Source organism: Heliangelus exortis, chromosome 3 (genome assembly GCF_036169615.1).
Source record: "Heliangelus exortis chromosome 3, bHelExo1.hap1, whole genome shotgun sequence".
Classification (NCBI taxonomy): Eukaryota; Metazoa; Chordata; class Aves; order Apodiformes; family Trochilidae; genus Heliangelus; species Heliangelus exortis.
Window position 1 is genome coordinate 33,778,654 of NC_092424.1, and position 17,102 is coordinate 33,795,755.

The following is a 17,102-nucleotide window of genomic DNA, read 5'->3' on the forward strand; positions in this document are numbered from 1 at the left end:
GGGGCTCTCCAGAGCAGCAGGCACATCCTCCACTGCCTGCCACTGATGGGATAAAGTCCAAGGGGCTCAGCTACTCCCAGACCCCAGAGGCAGAGTGTGGCTGGACCCTAAGGGAGCCACACTGTTGGATTTGTCTTGCCCTGCCCAAGGCCAGCTGATCCATCTTCACCTTGCTGGCACAGCTCATCCTGACTACACAGCAAGTGTAGTGCTTTATTTAGATGGGATACCAGGGACAAGGGGTCTCTGCAGGGTCAGCCTGGGCATTTGGGCAGGGTCTGGACTCCACACCTTAGCTCCTGGTAGAGCATTAGGCTCCCTTCTGCCCAGAGCCACCCAGTCCCCACCGATGACTCCTTGCTGAAGTATGGTGTCAGATACCCAAGGCTGCTCCCTTGAGGTCTGAAAGATTAGACTGCAAGTTTTCTGGGTGGGAGATATCCCAGGGCTGAGGTCAGGGACAGAAATGTAACGTCTGCCCTGTTCTGTTATACAATCTGCTGTTAAATAATCACTCGGGGTCACTGCGCCTGCCAGGTGGCTGCAACTGGCAGTGGGACTGCATGGAAAACAGGCTGTGGTTTGCAGGACCACTGCCCCTGAGGCAAGAAGAAGAAGAAAAAGCAGTTGCATACTTTCAGGCAGTCCCACGCTTGGACCCTTCCCAGGCTTGGGGTTCCTCATTGCAAGTTACTTTTCTGTGATGGAGGCACCAGCCTCACAAGGACACAAGCTGTTTGTACAGCCAGCAGCCCAGTGTTCACAGTGGGAGGTATCTTTGGCCACCATGAGAAAAGGCTGGTGTTTATCTGTGGGATGCTGTGGATTGATGAGAGCAAGCTGGGATGCTGGGTCTCCACTGGCTCTGGGCAAGGGTCTTGCCCAGGACCTGACGGAGACACAGTAGGCACTCAGCACGGGTTTCTGTCCCCCAGCCTCATGACTGCTCTCTACATTTCATAGAGCTGCAGTGTAGCAAAAGCTGGGGCTGAGCTGTGGAGCCTCCATGTAGTGGCAACCAGCACGTAGGGGTTGGGCCAGTGCTACAGTCCCTGGGCACTAATTTGGGGCGGTGCTGCCCATCTAGGATGGACACCCATTTAACAGCAATGTGTTCATTATTTGAAAGGTGCTCCAGAACAAAGTAGCTTAAACAGACATGTGGAGGGCATCAGGAAACCTGTGGGAATGCCTAGTGAAGATCTGTGCTGTATGCAAATAAATTTGCTTGAGGCAGCTGAATGATTTGCCCAAGGAAATCAGGCCAAGTCCTGGAAAAGAAACAACGCTGGCATGGGAAGCTCCCAAAACAAGGCAGGGAAGCAGCCACACTACCCTCAGAGCCTAGGCCTCAGTGCTCTCGGGCTGCTGTCCTTGAGCACTCACTCACAGCTAGCTCGCCTATTTTTGTTGGATAACTTCTTTCCAATAAAGGTTTTTGGCAGGTGGCTGTGCTCCCCTGAAGGTGAGGGAGAGCAGTCCAACAAAAGCAACAAAGTGTTGTGGGGTGGGGCGAATTCCTGTTGTTTTCTGCTCAGAGGATGGATGGGAAATAGAAATGCTAGGAGACAGCTGGATGGCACTGAGGAAGCTTGTGTTATTCCTTGTGTGTGTTTTTCCCCCCCAGGTGCTGCGCTGGCAGAGTAGGGCATCAGTGTGTTCCTGTGGCAGTGGACAAGAGATGCTCCAGGCTTCTCAGTTTTGCTCTGTGCCTTCCTGCACAGAGGTCAGAGCACTGCAGGCAGCAGGACTGTGCCAAGGACCGGCCCAGCAGCCAGAGGCCAGTGCCAGTGTGGGAGCTCTGGGATTCTGGGGTGATGTGAAGCGTCTCATGCACCTGCCAAATGTCCCTCACCCAGAGTGACAGCCACGTGGCATCACTGGTGTCCTCCTCCCAGACTGCTTCTCACCGAGCCAGTAGGATTAATGAGCTGGGTCCCCTGCGGTCACTTCTGGTCCATCCCTGAGGCTGCTTAGGGACAGCAGGGGCCCCAAGATGCCTTTGCACCATCTCCAGAGAGCCCAGAATGAGGCTGGGGTGGGACACTGGCTCTGCCAGATCCCTTGCACACACGCAGAGCTTACCTGCCTCAGATGGCAAAGGTGCCTTGCTCTTCCCATGCAGTCAGACACTCAGCCCCCAAAATGCTGCAGAGCCATGGCAGGGAGCACACTGGCCTGTCCCTGCCAGCAGGCTCTTCGGTGCCTGGCTTCCTGTGATCTGGGGAGGCATTCTAGCTTAATGCAGCTATTTTGTTATTTAATCCTGCTTGATTTTCCTTAACACCTTTCCAAATGTTTTAAGCTATCCTTTGTGGTGCTCATCCACTGTTTAATCTGAGAACAAATGATTGTATCTTAATCCCTGGATCTCAAATGAATTTGCCTTTGGTTTGGGCAGCTAACCCTCCAGCCCTCTGCTGCAGCCAGGCTGCATTTAACCAGGGCAGACAGAATCAAGGAAGGAATTAAATGCCTTCTCCCTCTTCTTCTTTCTCTACTTCTCTCTTTCTTGCAAGCTTATGTTACTTGAGTTGCATGAAATAGGTGATATCCTCCTGATTAATAGTGCCAAATAATTTAATGTTTTATTTTGATGAGCCACTGGAGCCCTTTTTTGAGCATTCCCCAGCAGCAAACTGGCACTGTGCTTTCCCCAAAGGATATGTGTGCTTCACTTTGGTGGCACTGGAGTGCCTGCCTTTATTTAGATGCACTCACGTGGCCCACCGGGGTGAATTTCTCAGCTAGGCAAGGGGGGGATTGCAGATGCTGAAAGTCCTCTGGAGCCAGCAAAGCAGCACAGTCCTCTGTGGTTACTGAAGGCACCAAAATGAATGTGGGGACCCCATTGACACAAGCCCTGCTGCCTCTCAAGCAAGCCCTGGAGCAGAGCTGGGTGCAGGGGATACCAAGCCCCTTGACTCTGCCTTCCACACTTTCACATGCCTTCCCCACACTCTCCTCTGTCACACAGAGGTTTTTGGGGGAAAAGAAACCTCTGAATCAGGCTGGCACAAATCCAAAGATGACAGGATGCTGATCCCAGCCCCATCCTCTGGGTGCTGCCAAGACTTGGTTTCTTGTTTCATTGTGATTGCCCGTGGCTATGCAGTGGGGCCCCTGTTCAGATGCCTACAATGAAGCTTGGAAAAAGATTAAATGCCATTTTTCTGTAGCATGTTCTAGATTTTATTGAGTAGACTAAATCTAATTAAATTCACACATTAATCCAGCCAGATTAAATGGCACATTCTGCTTTGTGCTTTTTGTCCTTAGCTTGACCCAGAGGCCAGACTGAATCTGGAAATGCAGATGGCAGAACCGGTCCAGTCCTTCATGTCTAGACTCAGCTGTAGCCTTTGATTCAATTCCAGAGACTGGATCCAGGCAGTTTCATCAACATGTTAAGGATCACACCCCAGATCCAGGCCTGGTTCAGAGCAGAAAGTAGCAGTCCTCCCAGCCTTGGAGGTGGTGCTGCCTCAGGCACCTTTCTGTAAGGCCTCAGTGCTGGTGGCTGAGAGAAGCTCAGGTTCCCACCTGTTTCCTGTAGGTGTTCCCATCACTGGGTCTCAAGGCAGCTCCTGCAGACAGCTACCATGTCTTTGAGGTACCAGCCCTTGCTACTCCAAAATTTCTTCCAATGTGGGGAGGGTGGACTGTGACCATGTGGCTAAATTGCATCCAAACCTGTTCTGATGGAGTGATGGACTGAGGCAGCTTCATCCAGGGGTGTGTGTGTGGGACCCTGTGCTGGAGGGGGTTTGCCTTCCAGGAAAGGAGAATGAGAGCTGCAACTTGGCTTCTCTGGTGCTGTGGGCATTGACAGCAGAATCTCTCTTGTAAGTGCAACTCGTCTCTATGCAGCCAGTCTGGACTTGCATGGGAAGAAACCATAGGCAACCCTGGGAATAAACCACCACCTTCTTTGTAAGGACCTGTAAAGCAAGACCAGCAGAGCCCGAGTCATGTAGCTACAAAGGATGCAAATATACTCTGTTGGGTAATTTTGTATGCCATGGCAATCGTGCTCAGTCCCACATCCAACCAGGAGTCAGGTCTGCCTGCCCAGGGCTTAATGCAAAATACCATCCCCAGGTGCACTGCTTTCAGTCAAATCAGTATCACACAGGGATGCTCTGCTCCAGAGAGGAGGAGTTTACTTGTGGTATGTAAGATCAGTTAAGCTGCAAGGACAAGTATCTTCTAAAAGCTAGAGCCAGTGCTGATAGGAGTGTTTCCTAGCAAATACCATGGCACACTAAGCAATCGGTCTTATTTTATTACGTTAAAGAATAAAATGTCTACACACCATGTTTCCAAGTGAGAATCTGAATTGATACTGATGCCTCTGTGATGATGGCTTACTTTCAGCCCAAATTGTCTCTAGTAACCTGATTTTTGCATGCTGCACCATGCAGAAAAAGCATTAGCAGTACAGACTGAAACTTAGGGTCACTGATTGTGTAGGCACCACTGGGGATCCCTCCTTCCTTGAGTCAAGTGCCTTGCTGTTTGTACCAGCAGAGCAGACACAGCTCAGTGTCTTGGAGGGAGGCTGTACAGGTTCAGAGACTGGTGCAGTTACCTCTGCAAGATATTTGGTGGGCACCACAGTGACACCTGGAGCAATTCCTCTTTTTCTAGGATAAGAGATCTGGGAGCTAGAGTCTGGGGGTCAGGAAATGTTCTTTCTCTGTGATGGGGTCTAAGAAGCCATCGGGAAATGCCACCAAGGAAACCCAAATCCCAGAGTTGCTTAGAGGTGCTCAGGTTATGTAGGAAAAAGCAGTTTAAAGCCTGTGTGGAAATACATTTCACCATACTGGCAGTTAATATGTGCATGCATAGTCCCCAGTAGCAGAGCTGGTCTGATTTTTAGAGAAGCAGGTCAAAAATGACAGCAGAGGCAGCAGTCGGTAGGCAGTCATCTCCTCCAGGTAAGGCTGGAAGTAGACTGAAGTCTGAAGTAGCTGAAGTGCTGGCTGTAGACAGCCATCTCTTCAGTGGGGGAACCCTGGGCTTTGTAGGTGCACTGGCACTCTAAGCAGAGCTGCAGCCTTCATAAGAGTCAGTATCTTGCCCAGGCTTTAAAAGCAGATTCATCTCTCGTTGTGCTCTTGCATAACAGCGAGATGGAAATCGCTCTGTGTTTATACAGACCCAAATGATTGGAGCCTGATTCAAAAAAATGCCTGGACATGAAAGCTTCAGCTGGCTACAGAGCTTCATTTCCAGGAGCAGAAGAAAACCACTTTGCCATTTAATCCTTTGAAGCATTCAGTCACTCTGATAAGGGAAGGCAGGGCAAGAGGGGGGAGAAGGCTTCCATTTACACCTGTGAGACTGCCACCCCCACGGGCAGGCTGCCCACCACTCCCCCACAGAGCCCCTCCAACATCTCCTGGGTAGCAAATCTGAATCCAGGCTCTGCCCATTGCCCTTTCTCTGGCTGTGCCACGGCTGTACTCACGGATTTAAACGCCTAATCCTGGGAGATTGTGCAATAAACTCCTTCAGACTGAGAACGGATTATGCCCATTTCAAAGGCTGCAGTGGGAGAGGCCAGTAAACCAGCCCACCCCCTCCAGCAAATGCACCTGTAGGCGATTCCTGCAGCTGGTGCCTAGCAACACGCTCTGAGCTGCTCCGGCAGCAGCTAAAATTCAACCTTATTTCATCCTTCCTCCTCAGAGGAGCAGCTCTCATGTCACGTGGGGAGCTGCTCTGTCTCTTGAGCATCTGTGCTGCTGCCAGCTAAAGGGCATCTCCTCTCAGCATGTGGTACAGCTGCAGATTCAGGAGATTTGGTAAATTGTTTTTCTCCCCTCCTTCCCGACTTGCTTTCTGCTCCCAACAGCCTCTCTGCATCCTTGGAGCTCTCTGCAGGGAAACTTGCAGAAGAACCAGGTTTGGATCCATGCTGAGTCCCACCTTGGCTTTGCTGGGTCTAGCCCCAAGTCGTGCAAGCAAGCACAGGTAGCTACCAGCCCAGGGCTGTGCTGAGCACTCTCTAGTGACACGCAGCACCTTTTAGATCACCTGCATGACAGATGAAGACCCTCCTGAATCTGGGGGAAATGCTCTTGGAGAATGGCAAACATCAGAAAAAAACACATAGGAAACCAAGCATGCCTGCTTATGGGACTGAGATCCCTGCAGAGGTGGTGGAGCAGAGAACAGCCAAGCCTGGGCAGGACCAAGCAGTGGTTTCTGTGTGGGCAGGGCTCAGGCATTGGTGAGGGGAAAAGGGAGTCGACCAACAGGAAGATCCAGCTGCAGAGAGGACAGAGGCTGGGACGGCAGCACAGCCTCCCATGCCCGCAGGCACGGTGCAGAGGGGACGAAGGCTCCAGCTGAAGGTGGGAAGCCGTGAGTAGATGAAGCCCATGAGTAGGTGGGCCTGGGTGCTTCTCAGGGAAAAGCAAGATGAGGTGCCTTCTGGGGCTTTTCCAAACTCTGGGAGTGCACATGCTTGCTCCTTGGAGCAACCCTGAAATCTAGGTGGGCTTCCCAGGTGGGAACTGTTAGGAAATCTCAGGCTTGCCCGAGAGACACAGCTTCCTTGGTGTTTTTTGGTGGGAGGGCAGATGATCATTACCTGGCCTGGCTGTTTCTAATGCTAATGCTGCTTCACCCCTGTAGGGTTGACCACTCCTTACCTTCACAGTCTCTCCCTTGGAAGCCCTGGGGGGACCTAGGTACTTCAGCAAAGGGGTAGAAGGTGCCTTACTGCTGCAGGCAGTGGAAACTGGTAGAAGAACCACCTTTTTCTCACATCTGTCTGTCCTCAGCTCCTGGCTGCCTGCAGCACTGTGTAGCCTGGAAGGAAGACTGAGACCTTGTCACTAGTTTGGGCTCTACAGCCTGAAGCAGATGAGGAAAGACATTGGTAAGTGCAGCCCCAACAACAGAGACCACTCTGGTTCATCCCAGGACATTCAGTGCCTCAGGATGGGAGACTGCTCCGTTCCCCAGCCCAGAAGTGGTGTTCAGCATGCTTCAGGTGGGTGTTTGTGGAATGGATTTCTCATCATGCAGGTCACCTTAAAGAGCATTTCACAGGTCAGCTGACAGAGAAAGAGCAATGTTTTACACAGAAAGACATAAAGAGCCTGAGTCAGATTTGACTTTTTCTAATGTGCAGGGGGTGCTTCTGCTTGTGTGGGTCAGGATCTGTCCTGTTCCCTTGCATGCCACACTGTCTGAGGTCCAGGAGACACTGTGATTTCTCTTGGTGGAGCTGGTTCATTGCACTGATAACACTGGTTGTGTTGACTGTCTTCAAGTGGGTTTGGAACATGATTGCATGGCCAAACCAAGAAGATGCTTCCTGTAGCACAACACTGTGCCTTTGCTGGCTGAGGGAAATACTGACCCAACCTGTGCTTGTGGGTTAGACCTGTCTTCCTGCTCCTGCTGTCCCTTCCCAACACAGCCCAACAGTGGTTTGTTGCTCCCAAGCTCGTTTCAGGCCAAACCCATGAGTAGCTCAAGGAGTTTCAGTGCTAAATCCTTGCATATCTTGGCTTGGAGGAACATGGGACGCAGCTGGGAGCATGCTGGTGATGGAGACCTTTGCAGCCAGGAGATGACATTGATAGCAAAGTTCTCAGCTCAGAAAATATCTTCTTCAATCCTGCAAACATAAAAGGACAGAAATAAGGTTGAGCTTTCTGACCTCCAAGTTCTTAACTTCTGTTCTCACATTACAGCAGCAGCAAATCCTGTTGCATGGACCAGAAAGCTATCTATATATGCACTGTTTCAAACTCTTCTTCATGTAAACTGTTCTAGACTTGATCAGAAACAAGGCTTTTTATTAGGAACAGAACTGAGAAGTTTCTTTAGTATTGTGGGGTTTCCCCCCAGTTTTGTTTTTTTTTTTAGTGTTTAGCAGTTGAGCTGCTGAAGCATATGTCTGCCAGTTAATATTTTCTGGCTTTCAATGCATTTTCCTTCAGTGAGTTTCCCTTTGCCTGATTCCCTATGAAACATCTCTGTACATGGAGTGTGTTCTGCCATATTTCTGACATCAAGAAAAGTTTGCTCTTGGCTTGGGATGAGGTTAGAAGGCCAGGCAATGGCACACTCATTTTTCCCAAATACGTAAAGGATATGAGACCACAAAAGGCCAACAGCAACAATTTTTCTTAGCATTAATACCAATGCTTCTGTTAAAGGGGTTGAATCCTGCTTCTATTTATGCTGATGTGAATGTAGAATAATGAAGTCCTTAACAGTTTTACAGCACTGAGTATCTTATTACATGGGGCACAAGTGTAATTAGATGTATGGCATTAGTTTGAACATTTTATCCTTCTGCAGTTCTCACTTGCTGTGATTACAGAATATTTTAGACATTTTAATATCTTTTTTAATGTGTTTTGGATGTTAACTCTGAGGCAAGGACTGCCACTGTAACCACAGCAGAGAGTGCAATGGGCTCAAATGTTAGGAAGATTCCTATGTACTACTTCAGTAGTGAATGACCAAAAGCAGGGTTTGGGAAAGGCCTTCAAGTGCCATGACAGCCCTTTGTTTTTTGCTTTAAAGATCTCTTCTGAGCTTTCCCTACTGCATTTAGGCAGGACTAAACTCTACTTGGGTTTTTTTGTTTTGCGTTTTTTTTCCCTTTTAAATGTCTGTCACTCAAAAGTTGCATCTCTAGGACTAAATAAGCTAGCATAGCTCAACACTTTGGGAAACATGGTTTCTACAGAATATTACTATGTTAAGGTGTTTTTTTGCAAAGCTGTTGTTGACTTATTGTGGTGATTTATCAGACAAATGTGTAGTGACAAGGTCACACCAGCCAATTTGACTGTGAAGGAGGTTTACATGACCTTTAGAAATAGGAAACCTCATAGACCTAAAACCTCTGTGCAGTGAAGGCAGCTAGATTTAAGAGTCTGCCTTTTAAAAGGATGTGGTAAATTTGGGTTTAGAGGAACAACTCTAACAAAACCCAGAAAAAGCAAGATTGTTTGGTCCCGTAGGGAACTCGAGTGGCTTGTTCTGTTTCAGAGCTGCCCTTAGAGTGTTTCCAGCCCAATGCAGCAGCAGTGCCAAAGCAAGTAAGAACTTAATAGTGAGGAGCTGGTGTGACTGATAAATGCAGAGGGCTTGGGTTGCTTTCCCGGCTGTCCCCACCGCCAAACAGAGATGGAAAAGGCAAAGGAGGGCCCGGCCAGGAGCCGGAGCAGAGCAGGTAGAGGTGGATGCCACCAGACAGCCTTAAGAAAGGGGCTTGGCAGCTGGATGTTTTCTAAATGAACGAGTTGACCCGGGAGCCACGGCCAGATGAGGAGCGAGGAATTCCCCAGGGATGCGAATTCCCCAGGGATGCTCACCCCGAGGTGTCCCATGCATCCTCGGGGCCTTCCCTCCCCTCCGAGCCATCTTCATCCCTGTGCCCCAAGCACTCTGCCGCTCCCTAAGCCCCTCAGGCCCTTCTCGCCTAAGGCGCTGGAGCCCTGCACGGCTCCGGGTCATTGGGACTTCGCCTCCCGCCTCAGGCAGAGGGGAGGTTGCGTCCCACTGCAGGCTCCGGCCCCTTTCCCCGAGGTCACCGCGGGTACCGGCGGCACACAGGGGGTCCGGGGTGTCTGTGTGTGTGTCTCTGTGTGTGTGTGTCTCTGTGTGTGTGTGTCTCTGTGTGTGTGTGTCTCTGTGTGTGTGTGTCTCTGTGTGTGTGTGTCTCTGTGTGTGTGTGTCTCTGTGTGTGTGTGTCTCTGTGTGTGTGTGTGTGCCTGTGTGCGTGCCTGTGTGTGTCTGTCCGTGTCTGTCCGTCCGTGTGTCTGTCCGTGTGTCTGTGTCTGTCCGTCCGTGTGTCTGTGTGTCCGTCCGTGTGTCTGTGTCCGTGTGTCTGTGTGTCCGTGTCCGTGTGTCTGTCCGTGTGTCTGTCCGTGTGCGTGTGTCCGTGTGCGTGTGTCCGTGTGCGTGTGTCCGTGTGCGTGTGTCCGTGTGCGTGTGTCCGTGTCCGTGTGTGTCCGTGTCCGTGTGTGTGTGTCCGTGTCCGTGTGTGTGTGTCCGTGTCCGTGTGTGTGTGTCCGTGTCCGTGTGTCTGTGTCCGTGTGTGTGTGTGTGTCCGTGTGTGTGTGTGTGTGTCCGTGTCCGTGTCCGTGTGTGTGTGTGTGTCCGTGCCTGTCTGTATCTGCCTGGCTGTGGCTGTGACTGTGGCTCTGTGGCTGTCCGTGTGGCTGTGGGGAGAGACCGCGCATGCGCGGCCCTAGGGCAGGCAGCCGCGGGCGCTAGGACCCGCCCTGCGCGCGCGCAGCCGCAGCCGCCGCCGCCGCCGCCGGCGGGCGATAAAGGTCTCGCGGCGGAACTCTGACGTCACAGCGAGTTAATTTTAAACCCGGACAAGATGGCGGAAAGGGACGCGGCGCGGCGCGCGGGTCCGGCCCGCCAACAGCTCTACCCGGCAGGTAACGCCGACACCCGGGGCGTGCGGCAGCGGCCAGCGGAGCGACAGGCAGAGAGGCAGGCAGACAGACAGACAGGGAGACAGACAGGGAGACGGACGGGCGGCAGGGCTGCCCGCGGGGCCCCTACGGGAGTCGCGGGGTTGGGCGGCGGGACTTGTCAGCTGGCGGCGCCGGGGGAGGCCCCGGTGTCTCCCCCCTCCTCAAAATGGCGGGGGCGGCCGCCAGCCCCAACGCCTACCCTCGAAGGGGTAGCGGGGGGGCCCTCGCGGCGGCCTCTCCGCTGGGTCCGCTTCTCCCTCCCGAGCGGGGTCATCCCGCTCTCCCGGCACGGCCAGGGCCTCCCGCTGTGCGGGCGAAGAGCCATACCGGGGGCCGGCGGTCGGTGACCTTATTCGCTGCTGTGGCGTGGCCGGGCCGCCTGTACATACATCTTGGGGGGCGCGGGCCGGAACGCGGCTGTAGCCACCCGACGAGGCCCCCGGGCCGCGGGGAGCTCGCCTGGCGTGCTCCCGAGGTCTGAGCCAGGCAGCCCGGGGAGCGCCTGCTTCCTCGAAGCCACGTCCACCCGTGAAGGGAGCAGCTCGGGGAAGGAGGTGTTTGATCCATGTTCGCCTGCCCCCCATGGGGAACCCTGGCGTTCCACTGTCAGTGCTGTTCTTGCTTGTAATGTATCCTCTGGTGGTAATGGGACATGTCTCTTGCTTGGTGTTTAGCCTCGGGTGTGCTTGAGTCTGCGCAGTATGGTTTTGTTTTCTTTAACACGGTTATTTCTCAAGAATAGCTTAAAAACTGGGAACTTGTAACCCTCTCTCTGCCACATTCTGTGTGAGAGGGGACCTGAGACTTCCGAAGAATGTGCTGACTTGAACACTGAGTTGAATCGACTGAGGTTTTCAGCACTGCACCGGAACATTGAACTATTTAAAAATCTTTGTTGTATAACTGTCACCTAATTTGGAAGCAGAACGATTGGAATGGGCACGATTAAACAAAATCTAGCAGATGCCATGTGCGACTTGGTTTCAACTGCTTCATTTGCAAGACAAATAGAGATTGGGAAATCTAGCTGCACTTTAAACTGGCAGGTGTGGAGTTGCTGCTCTAGTGACTTTTTTTTTTTTTTTTTTAAAGGGAGGAAAAGGCAGTGCTTCTGAGCATGTAAAAATGTTTGTGTTTGGCAGTATTGCAGATTTAGTGACTTGAGTCTAGAGACTGAGACTGAGGATTTGTACTGTTTTACTGATTGGGTACTGGTTTCTACCCCTCAGCACTGCTGAATGTTCTCTGATGGTTGTGTTTTCACCACTATAATAATCTCAAAGCATTAGATTATTGTATAACTTTCTTAGAGTTCATAAAAGTGCTGGCACACCTGTAATAAATGGCCTGTAAGGCAGCTGCGTATCAACTGGTGGTGGAACCATGTGTATGTCATGTGTACTTTAGAAGTGGAACAGCTTAACTTGATAGGGTCTTCATGTACTACTGTGGAAAATCTGTGACTGCCTGCAGAAGACCTTTCTGTACAATGAAAGAAAGTGCAGTGGTAAGTGGGAATAGTTACAAGAGGAGAAATGTGTAACAGGAGAGGCCTACAATTCCTCCTGTACTAATACTAAATGTTGCTTAACAGCTGTTATGTCCTAGTTTACCCTAAAGTCACTAATGAAGTGATCCTTCTCAAATAAAGCAGTAGGTCTGTGGCATTTCAACTGGAATTCTTTTGAAAGCAAGTAGTGGTGTTGAAGAAGGCTCTATTCTTTCCTTTTCGTGTTTACCACTTGCAACTTCAAGATGTTGTTGAAGTAGTTCTAGCACAGAGCAGTTTTACTTGATCTATCATAAAAGCATTACTTTAAATATGACAGTCTCTCCTAGTTTAGGAGGCCAACCAGCTCTTGTTCATTTTGGACGGATAGAAGTGCTTAAGCCAGGTGTTGCAGGAGTGCTGATGCTTCTCAGGTAACCTTGTGCCAGCTGCAGTCCCTGTGTTTTATTTAAATATCAGTGATTAATATTTGCTTACTGAGTACTAATGAAGTACCACTGATACTGTGATAGGTGAGCTTGTTTTCTGTTGTCCTAACAAGTATTGGGACAGTACCTCAAGCTGGCTAGATTGGATAAGAGTGGGTCTGTTGGAGGGGAGTGAAGCTGGGGATTCTCTTCCAATATAGATGAGCACTTATCTCATGTCAACAGTAACGCATCCTCTCCAAGTCTGCATTTTGCCCAACTGCAATACAGATGTAATAAGCAGATGGTAAATTAAAAGCATAGGTAAATTAAATTGTGTGTTGCTGTTGTTTTGGCAGTGAGCAGTGCTGTTAGCCTACAGTGCAAGCACTGAAATAAAACTAGTTTTAACTTTGTGCCTGTTTTCAGTAGACTGTTGTACATCCTAGCACATTCTGTAAAAGTTTCCAACTGTTCCAAGGACATTCATAAGGAAAACTGCCAAGTTTCACTTAAATCTAGCTTTTCTATGTAAGGTGAAGTTTGAAGTTGCTTTTGCTACTGAACTGCAGTAATGAAGGCCTGTCCTGGAGATGACTTTTGTTATCCTGTTGTGGCAGTCCTGGAGTGGGAAGTTTTAAACTTCAAAATCAGAATAACTTTTTTTCTTTTTTTTTTTTTTTTTTTTTTCTTTTTTTTTTTTTTTCTTTTCAAATTCCTGCCGCCTATGGTGCCTATAATGTGATCTGCAAGTTTGAGTGCAATTTTCCAATTTGTTGCTAAATTCTCCATTAACTTTTCAAACCTACTATGCCAATAATTTTTGGTTTTGTCTTTAATTTCAACTATCTAAGGTGAACAAGGCACAAAAACTTTTTCTAAGCTTCTGCATATGCAGGCCTGCTATATTGGTCTTTTGTAAACAACTTAAAGTTTTCAGAAGCACTTATATAAACTGGTTCTTAATACTTTTCTTTTACTGGAGAATGACTGGATTTGTTTCTAAAACCATTTTAAGCAACCTGAACTTCTTGAGATATCCTGGAGGAAAGATCGAAATAGCTTTCCCTGATTTTGGAAGGTTGTTGCTGACATGAAGAATATTCTCATCTTTTAGCTGATTTTGAGGTCATAGTGGTGTGTGAGGAGTTGCTTTACATGAATATATTTGTGGGGTTGTGATTTGCATCTGAAACACCCGAACAAACAGATGAGCAAGTTTGAAGTATGTGTGAGAACGTTGCTCAGATTGATGTCTGCTATTTCAGTTAGTTGCAAAGAAATGACTGACATGAAGTGAATATCTGTTAGGACAAGAATTAAAATAAAATTGTTTCAGGCAGCAAATGAATATGTAATAGGGACTAATGTTCAGACAGCATTGATAACTAACTTGTCTGACCCTTAACTTCTTTTTTTTTTTCTGAAATAATATATTTTGTGTGGTGCTTATTTCAGGGAAAGAAAGATTTTTTTTTTTATTTGATTTTTTTTTAATGTGCTTGGTAAGCATGCTTTTTGAAGCACTTAATATAAAAGTTGGGGGAATTATTCTTAATTCGTCTTCTGCCCTTTTAGGAAACCTGGAATGAAATCTGAGGAATTTGAGGATATCTTTTCTCCCCCACTGTTCGTTTTCATTAGACTGAATTTATCTCCTAACACTTGTATGTAACACCCATTTGTGTTCCTAGCTGTACAAATGAGTTACTGGGAGTTTATCTAGGGTGTGAATTAATGGCAGGCAAGTAACTACCTGTTGGTATTTAACTGGAGCTCTCTGCAGTGAAGCAAGGAGCTTACCCTCCCCCTTTCCATTTAGGAGGGAGCACACATATGCCATTATAATGCTGTAGCTGTTAAATTCACTTAATGAATTAACCTCCATAGCAGCTTGTTCATGCACTTGCATATCCTAAAACTATCTAGTTAGTTTTCCTGGACTCTGACACTGAGAATCCCAGCTGCTCCATGGAGATGTCACTTGTTGAGATGGCAAGACTAGTTTGTATCTTACTCTAGTGTGAGAATGGTGGAGCTTTGTGCTCAGTATGATCTGTGAAGCTAGATAAGTCTCTTCTTCCTTTCCTATTAACTAAATAGAAACAATAGTGATCCTGATTTTATAATACTTAGTAGCTGGCTTCTCTTTAAGGCTGAAAGAACTTAAGGCAGCATGTTTGACATGAAAGATGGCATTACTAAGTTTTAGAGCATCCAAGGCAACCTGACAACCTGGAGTGAACACAGGTAAACTGGTTATGACGAGCTCATGGGCAAATCCAATAGCAAATAAAATATAATGTGAAAGAGAAGTCCATTTGGGCCTCTGCGGAAATGATTTCTGAAAGACCCTCTTCTTTTAAAAGACTACTCCTGCTTGTATCCTGGAGGAACAGATAAGAGAACTGTCAAAGCTGTAAAGCTGTACAAAGTGCCTTTTGGGAAAGTACTCAGCTTACAGCTTGGTTACGGGGCCTCTATTTATGGCTTGAGTATGGTATGAGGAATATTTTGATATGCTTTTGCTAAGAGGGAAGATGTCTCGGCTAATATTTTTTCTTGTTCTAGATGTATTTTTAGCTTTATTTTCTGCACAGACAATAAGCAAATGACTGATTGCCTTTTCAGCCCTACATACCAGTGATTTTTGAATGTTAGGGTGGGGTTTCTGTGCTTTTGCAAGTCTTCTCAGGTTTCTCTTAAAAGACTGGAATAGAAGTGAAAACCTGCAAGGCAGTGAACTTGAAGACTTGAACTAATAAAATGTTGTACATTGAGACATGGAGTGTAAAATGTAATTTCCAGAAGATTGATATTTGAGGGTAAAAGTTAATTTACTCTTATGCAATTGTTGCTCAAGTGAGATCAGAATCGGGTTCCAGTCTGTAGTTAGTATCAAGTTATACTACATTTTTTTTCACCATTACCTTAGAGATGGTCATGTCAAATTTGCAAGTTCTTTTTGGCCTTAGTGAAATATCTGTAAAATACAATCTCTTGAGTGGTATGTTGTATAATGATTCCAGGACAGTGGGGCACTTTTTTTTTTTTTTTTTTTTTTTAACTTGGATTTTAAATTACAGAAACCTGTTGGAGAACATGTGTCAACTATACTGGCATGTTAGGACTACTTCCTCTATGTTGTGCGTACTTGGAAAAATTGTTCTCACCTCTTATCTTCTCAAAGAGGGTGGTACTGCTGAGTGGAATAATAAGTGCAGTTATTTTAACTGTAAGTCAAATCCTTTGATACTACTGCCTGCAAACTTCCCCTCCCAAACTCCTTCTGCATTTTCAGCTCCTGGGGTAAATGTATGATAGGGTCTTCTGGCTTTTACTGGTGGCCGTTAATTTATTTTGGTCTGTGTAGTGTGATCTATTTCGGGAACCTTAAACAACTGGGAAATGAAAGGTACCATCTGTCAATCCTCTGCCTGGCATGGAAATCATCATGATGCTGTTTTCAGGAGAGAAACAGTCACTCGAAGTACATGAACTGCCACCCGTGGAGGCAGAAACTTTGCTTCCTTTAACGCATCAATTAGGCACAGAATAGTAATGAAAATTGCTGCTATAGAATATTAGGTTAAGGTGCCTGGTGTAACCAAATTGGTTTCCTAAAACAAGGAGTCATCATGCTCTGAAGATAAATGATTTCTTAAATACTTTGTAATTCTGAACTAATACTAAGGAATTGTTCTTGTTAATAACAGCAGTGTGATTCTAAACACAGCCTTAAAGCTGCCCTCAAGGCAGTTATCACTTATCTTCCAAGCAGCAAAGTCTTAAGCTTGTCATGGGGATAAGGGAGGGAATGCTGTACAAAATACTTAAAAGGAAATCTTTCTAAATGGTAGTATGTCAGACTTCTTAGTACATAAATTGTTTGGAAACGTACAGTAAGTAATGCGGTTGGGGCCCAGAACTGGGGTGTTTTCTAGAGCTGGTAGGACTGTAGAAATAAGTAGCTCCTGCAAACTTACCATGAGATTACCATGCTCTGAGATTTGGAAGGCAAAAAACATTTAAAATAAAATAATGGTAATAGCAGCATGAAGAAGTGCAGCTTCTGCTATTAAGCTTAATGTTTTCAATCGAAAAAATTAACTTGCTATCCACTATGAATATTTAGACAGCAGATGTGATTAAATACTTGTGGAAGCTTCAGATGCTACTAGGAATCCTGCTTGTTTGATAAGACCCTTACAATGCAATCTGGTGCTTTTAAAGAGATTGGAAGTTGGCTTGTGATAGACTGAATGTTATTCTTAGAATCTCAGTCTAAGTACTTTGAGTTGCAAACGTATCACTGTTTCATTAATCAAATATCAAACTGAGCTGTTGTGCAGTGTAAACTGTTGTTGACTTGTTTATGTCATTAGAACTGACTAGATTAAGCTTTCCTGAACTTTGAAGAGCAGCACACTGCTCTCTTTGGCTTCATCTTTTAAACCTAAACTTTTCTCAGTGTTTGTCCTCTATATGCCGTAAGGGAAGAATTCATGGATCTACCCACAGACTAAGGTCAATATGATGTACAAAGACCAAACTGTTGGTTGAAAGGCAATGTTAAATATACGGTCTTCAGCCTTGATGTATTTCCCTCTTCCTTCTCCACACAAGTGAAAGATGTGTATTAAATCATTTGTAGTCTCAGCATATGGTGTGGTGTGCTGTCCTGTAGAAGAGCAGTTAGATTAGCTAGATGTA

The 17,102-nt window shown here is 47.3% G+C and overlaps 1 protein-coding gene across 7 annotated transcripts in view; it reads left to right on the plus strand.

Annotated features, from left to right (window-relative positions):
- Positions 1–6,890: 6,890 nt before the first annotated feature.
- Positions 6,891–17,102, plus strand: part of ATL2 (atlastin GTPase 2) — a 43,032-nt gene continuing 32,820 nt past the window's right edge. Inside the window, exon 1 of one of the 7 annotated variants that reach the window (XM_071740042.1) lies at positions 6,891–7,009. In XM_071740042.1, coding sequence (XP_071596143.1) covers positions 6,958–7,009 — 52 coding nt within the window. In that variant the 5' untranslated portion in view covers positions 6,891–6,957. Of the gene's footprint in view, positions 7,010–10,185; positions 10,434–10,510; positions 11,078–15,474; positions 15,625–17,102 lie in introns of those variants that run through there. The other 6 variants (XM_071740043.1, XM_071740044.1, XM_071740047.1 and 3 more) reach the window with 6 other exon arrangements.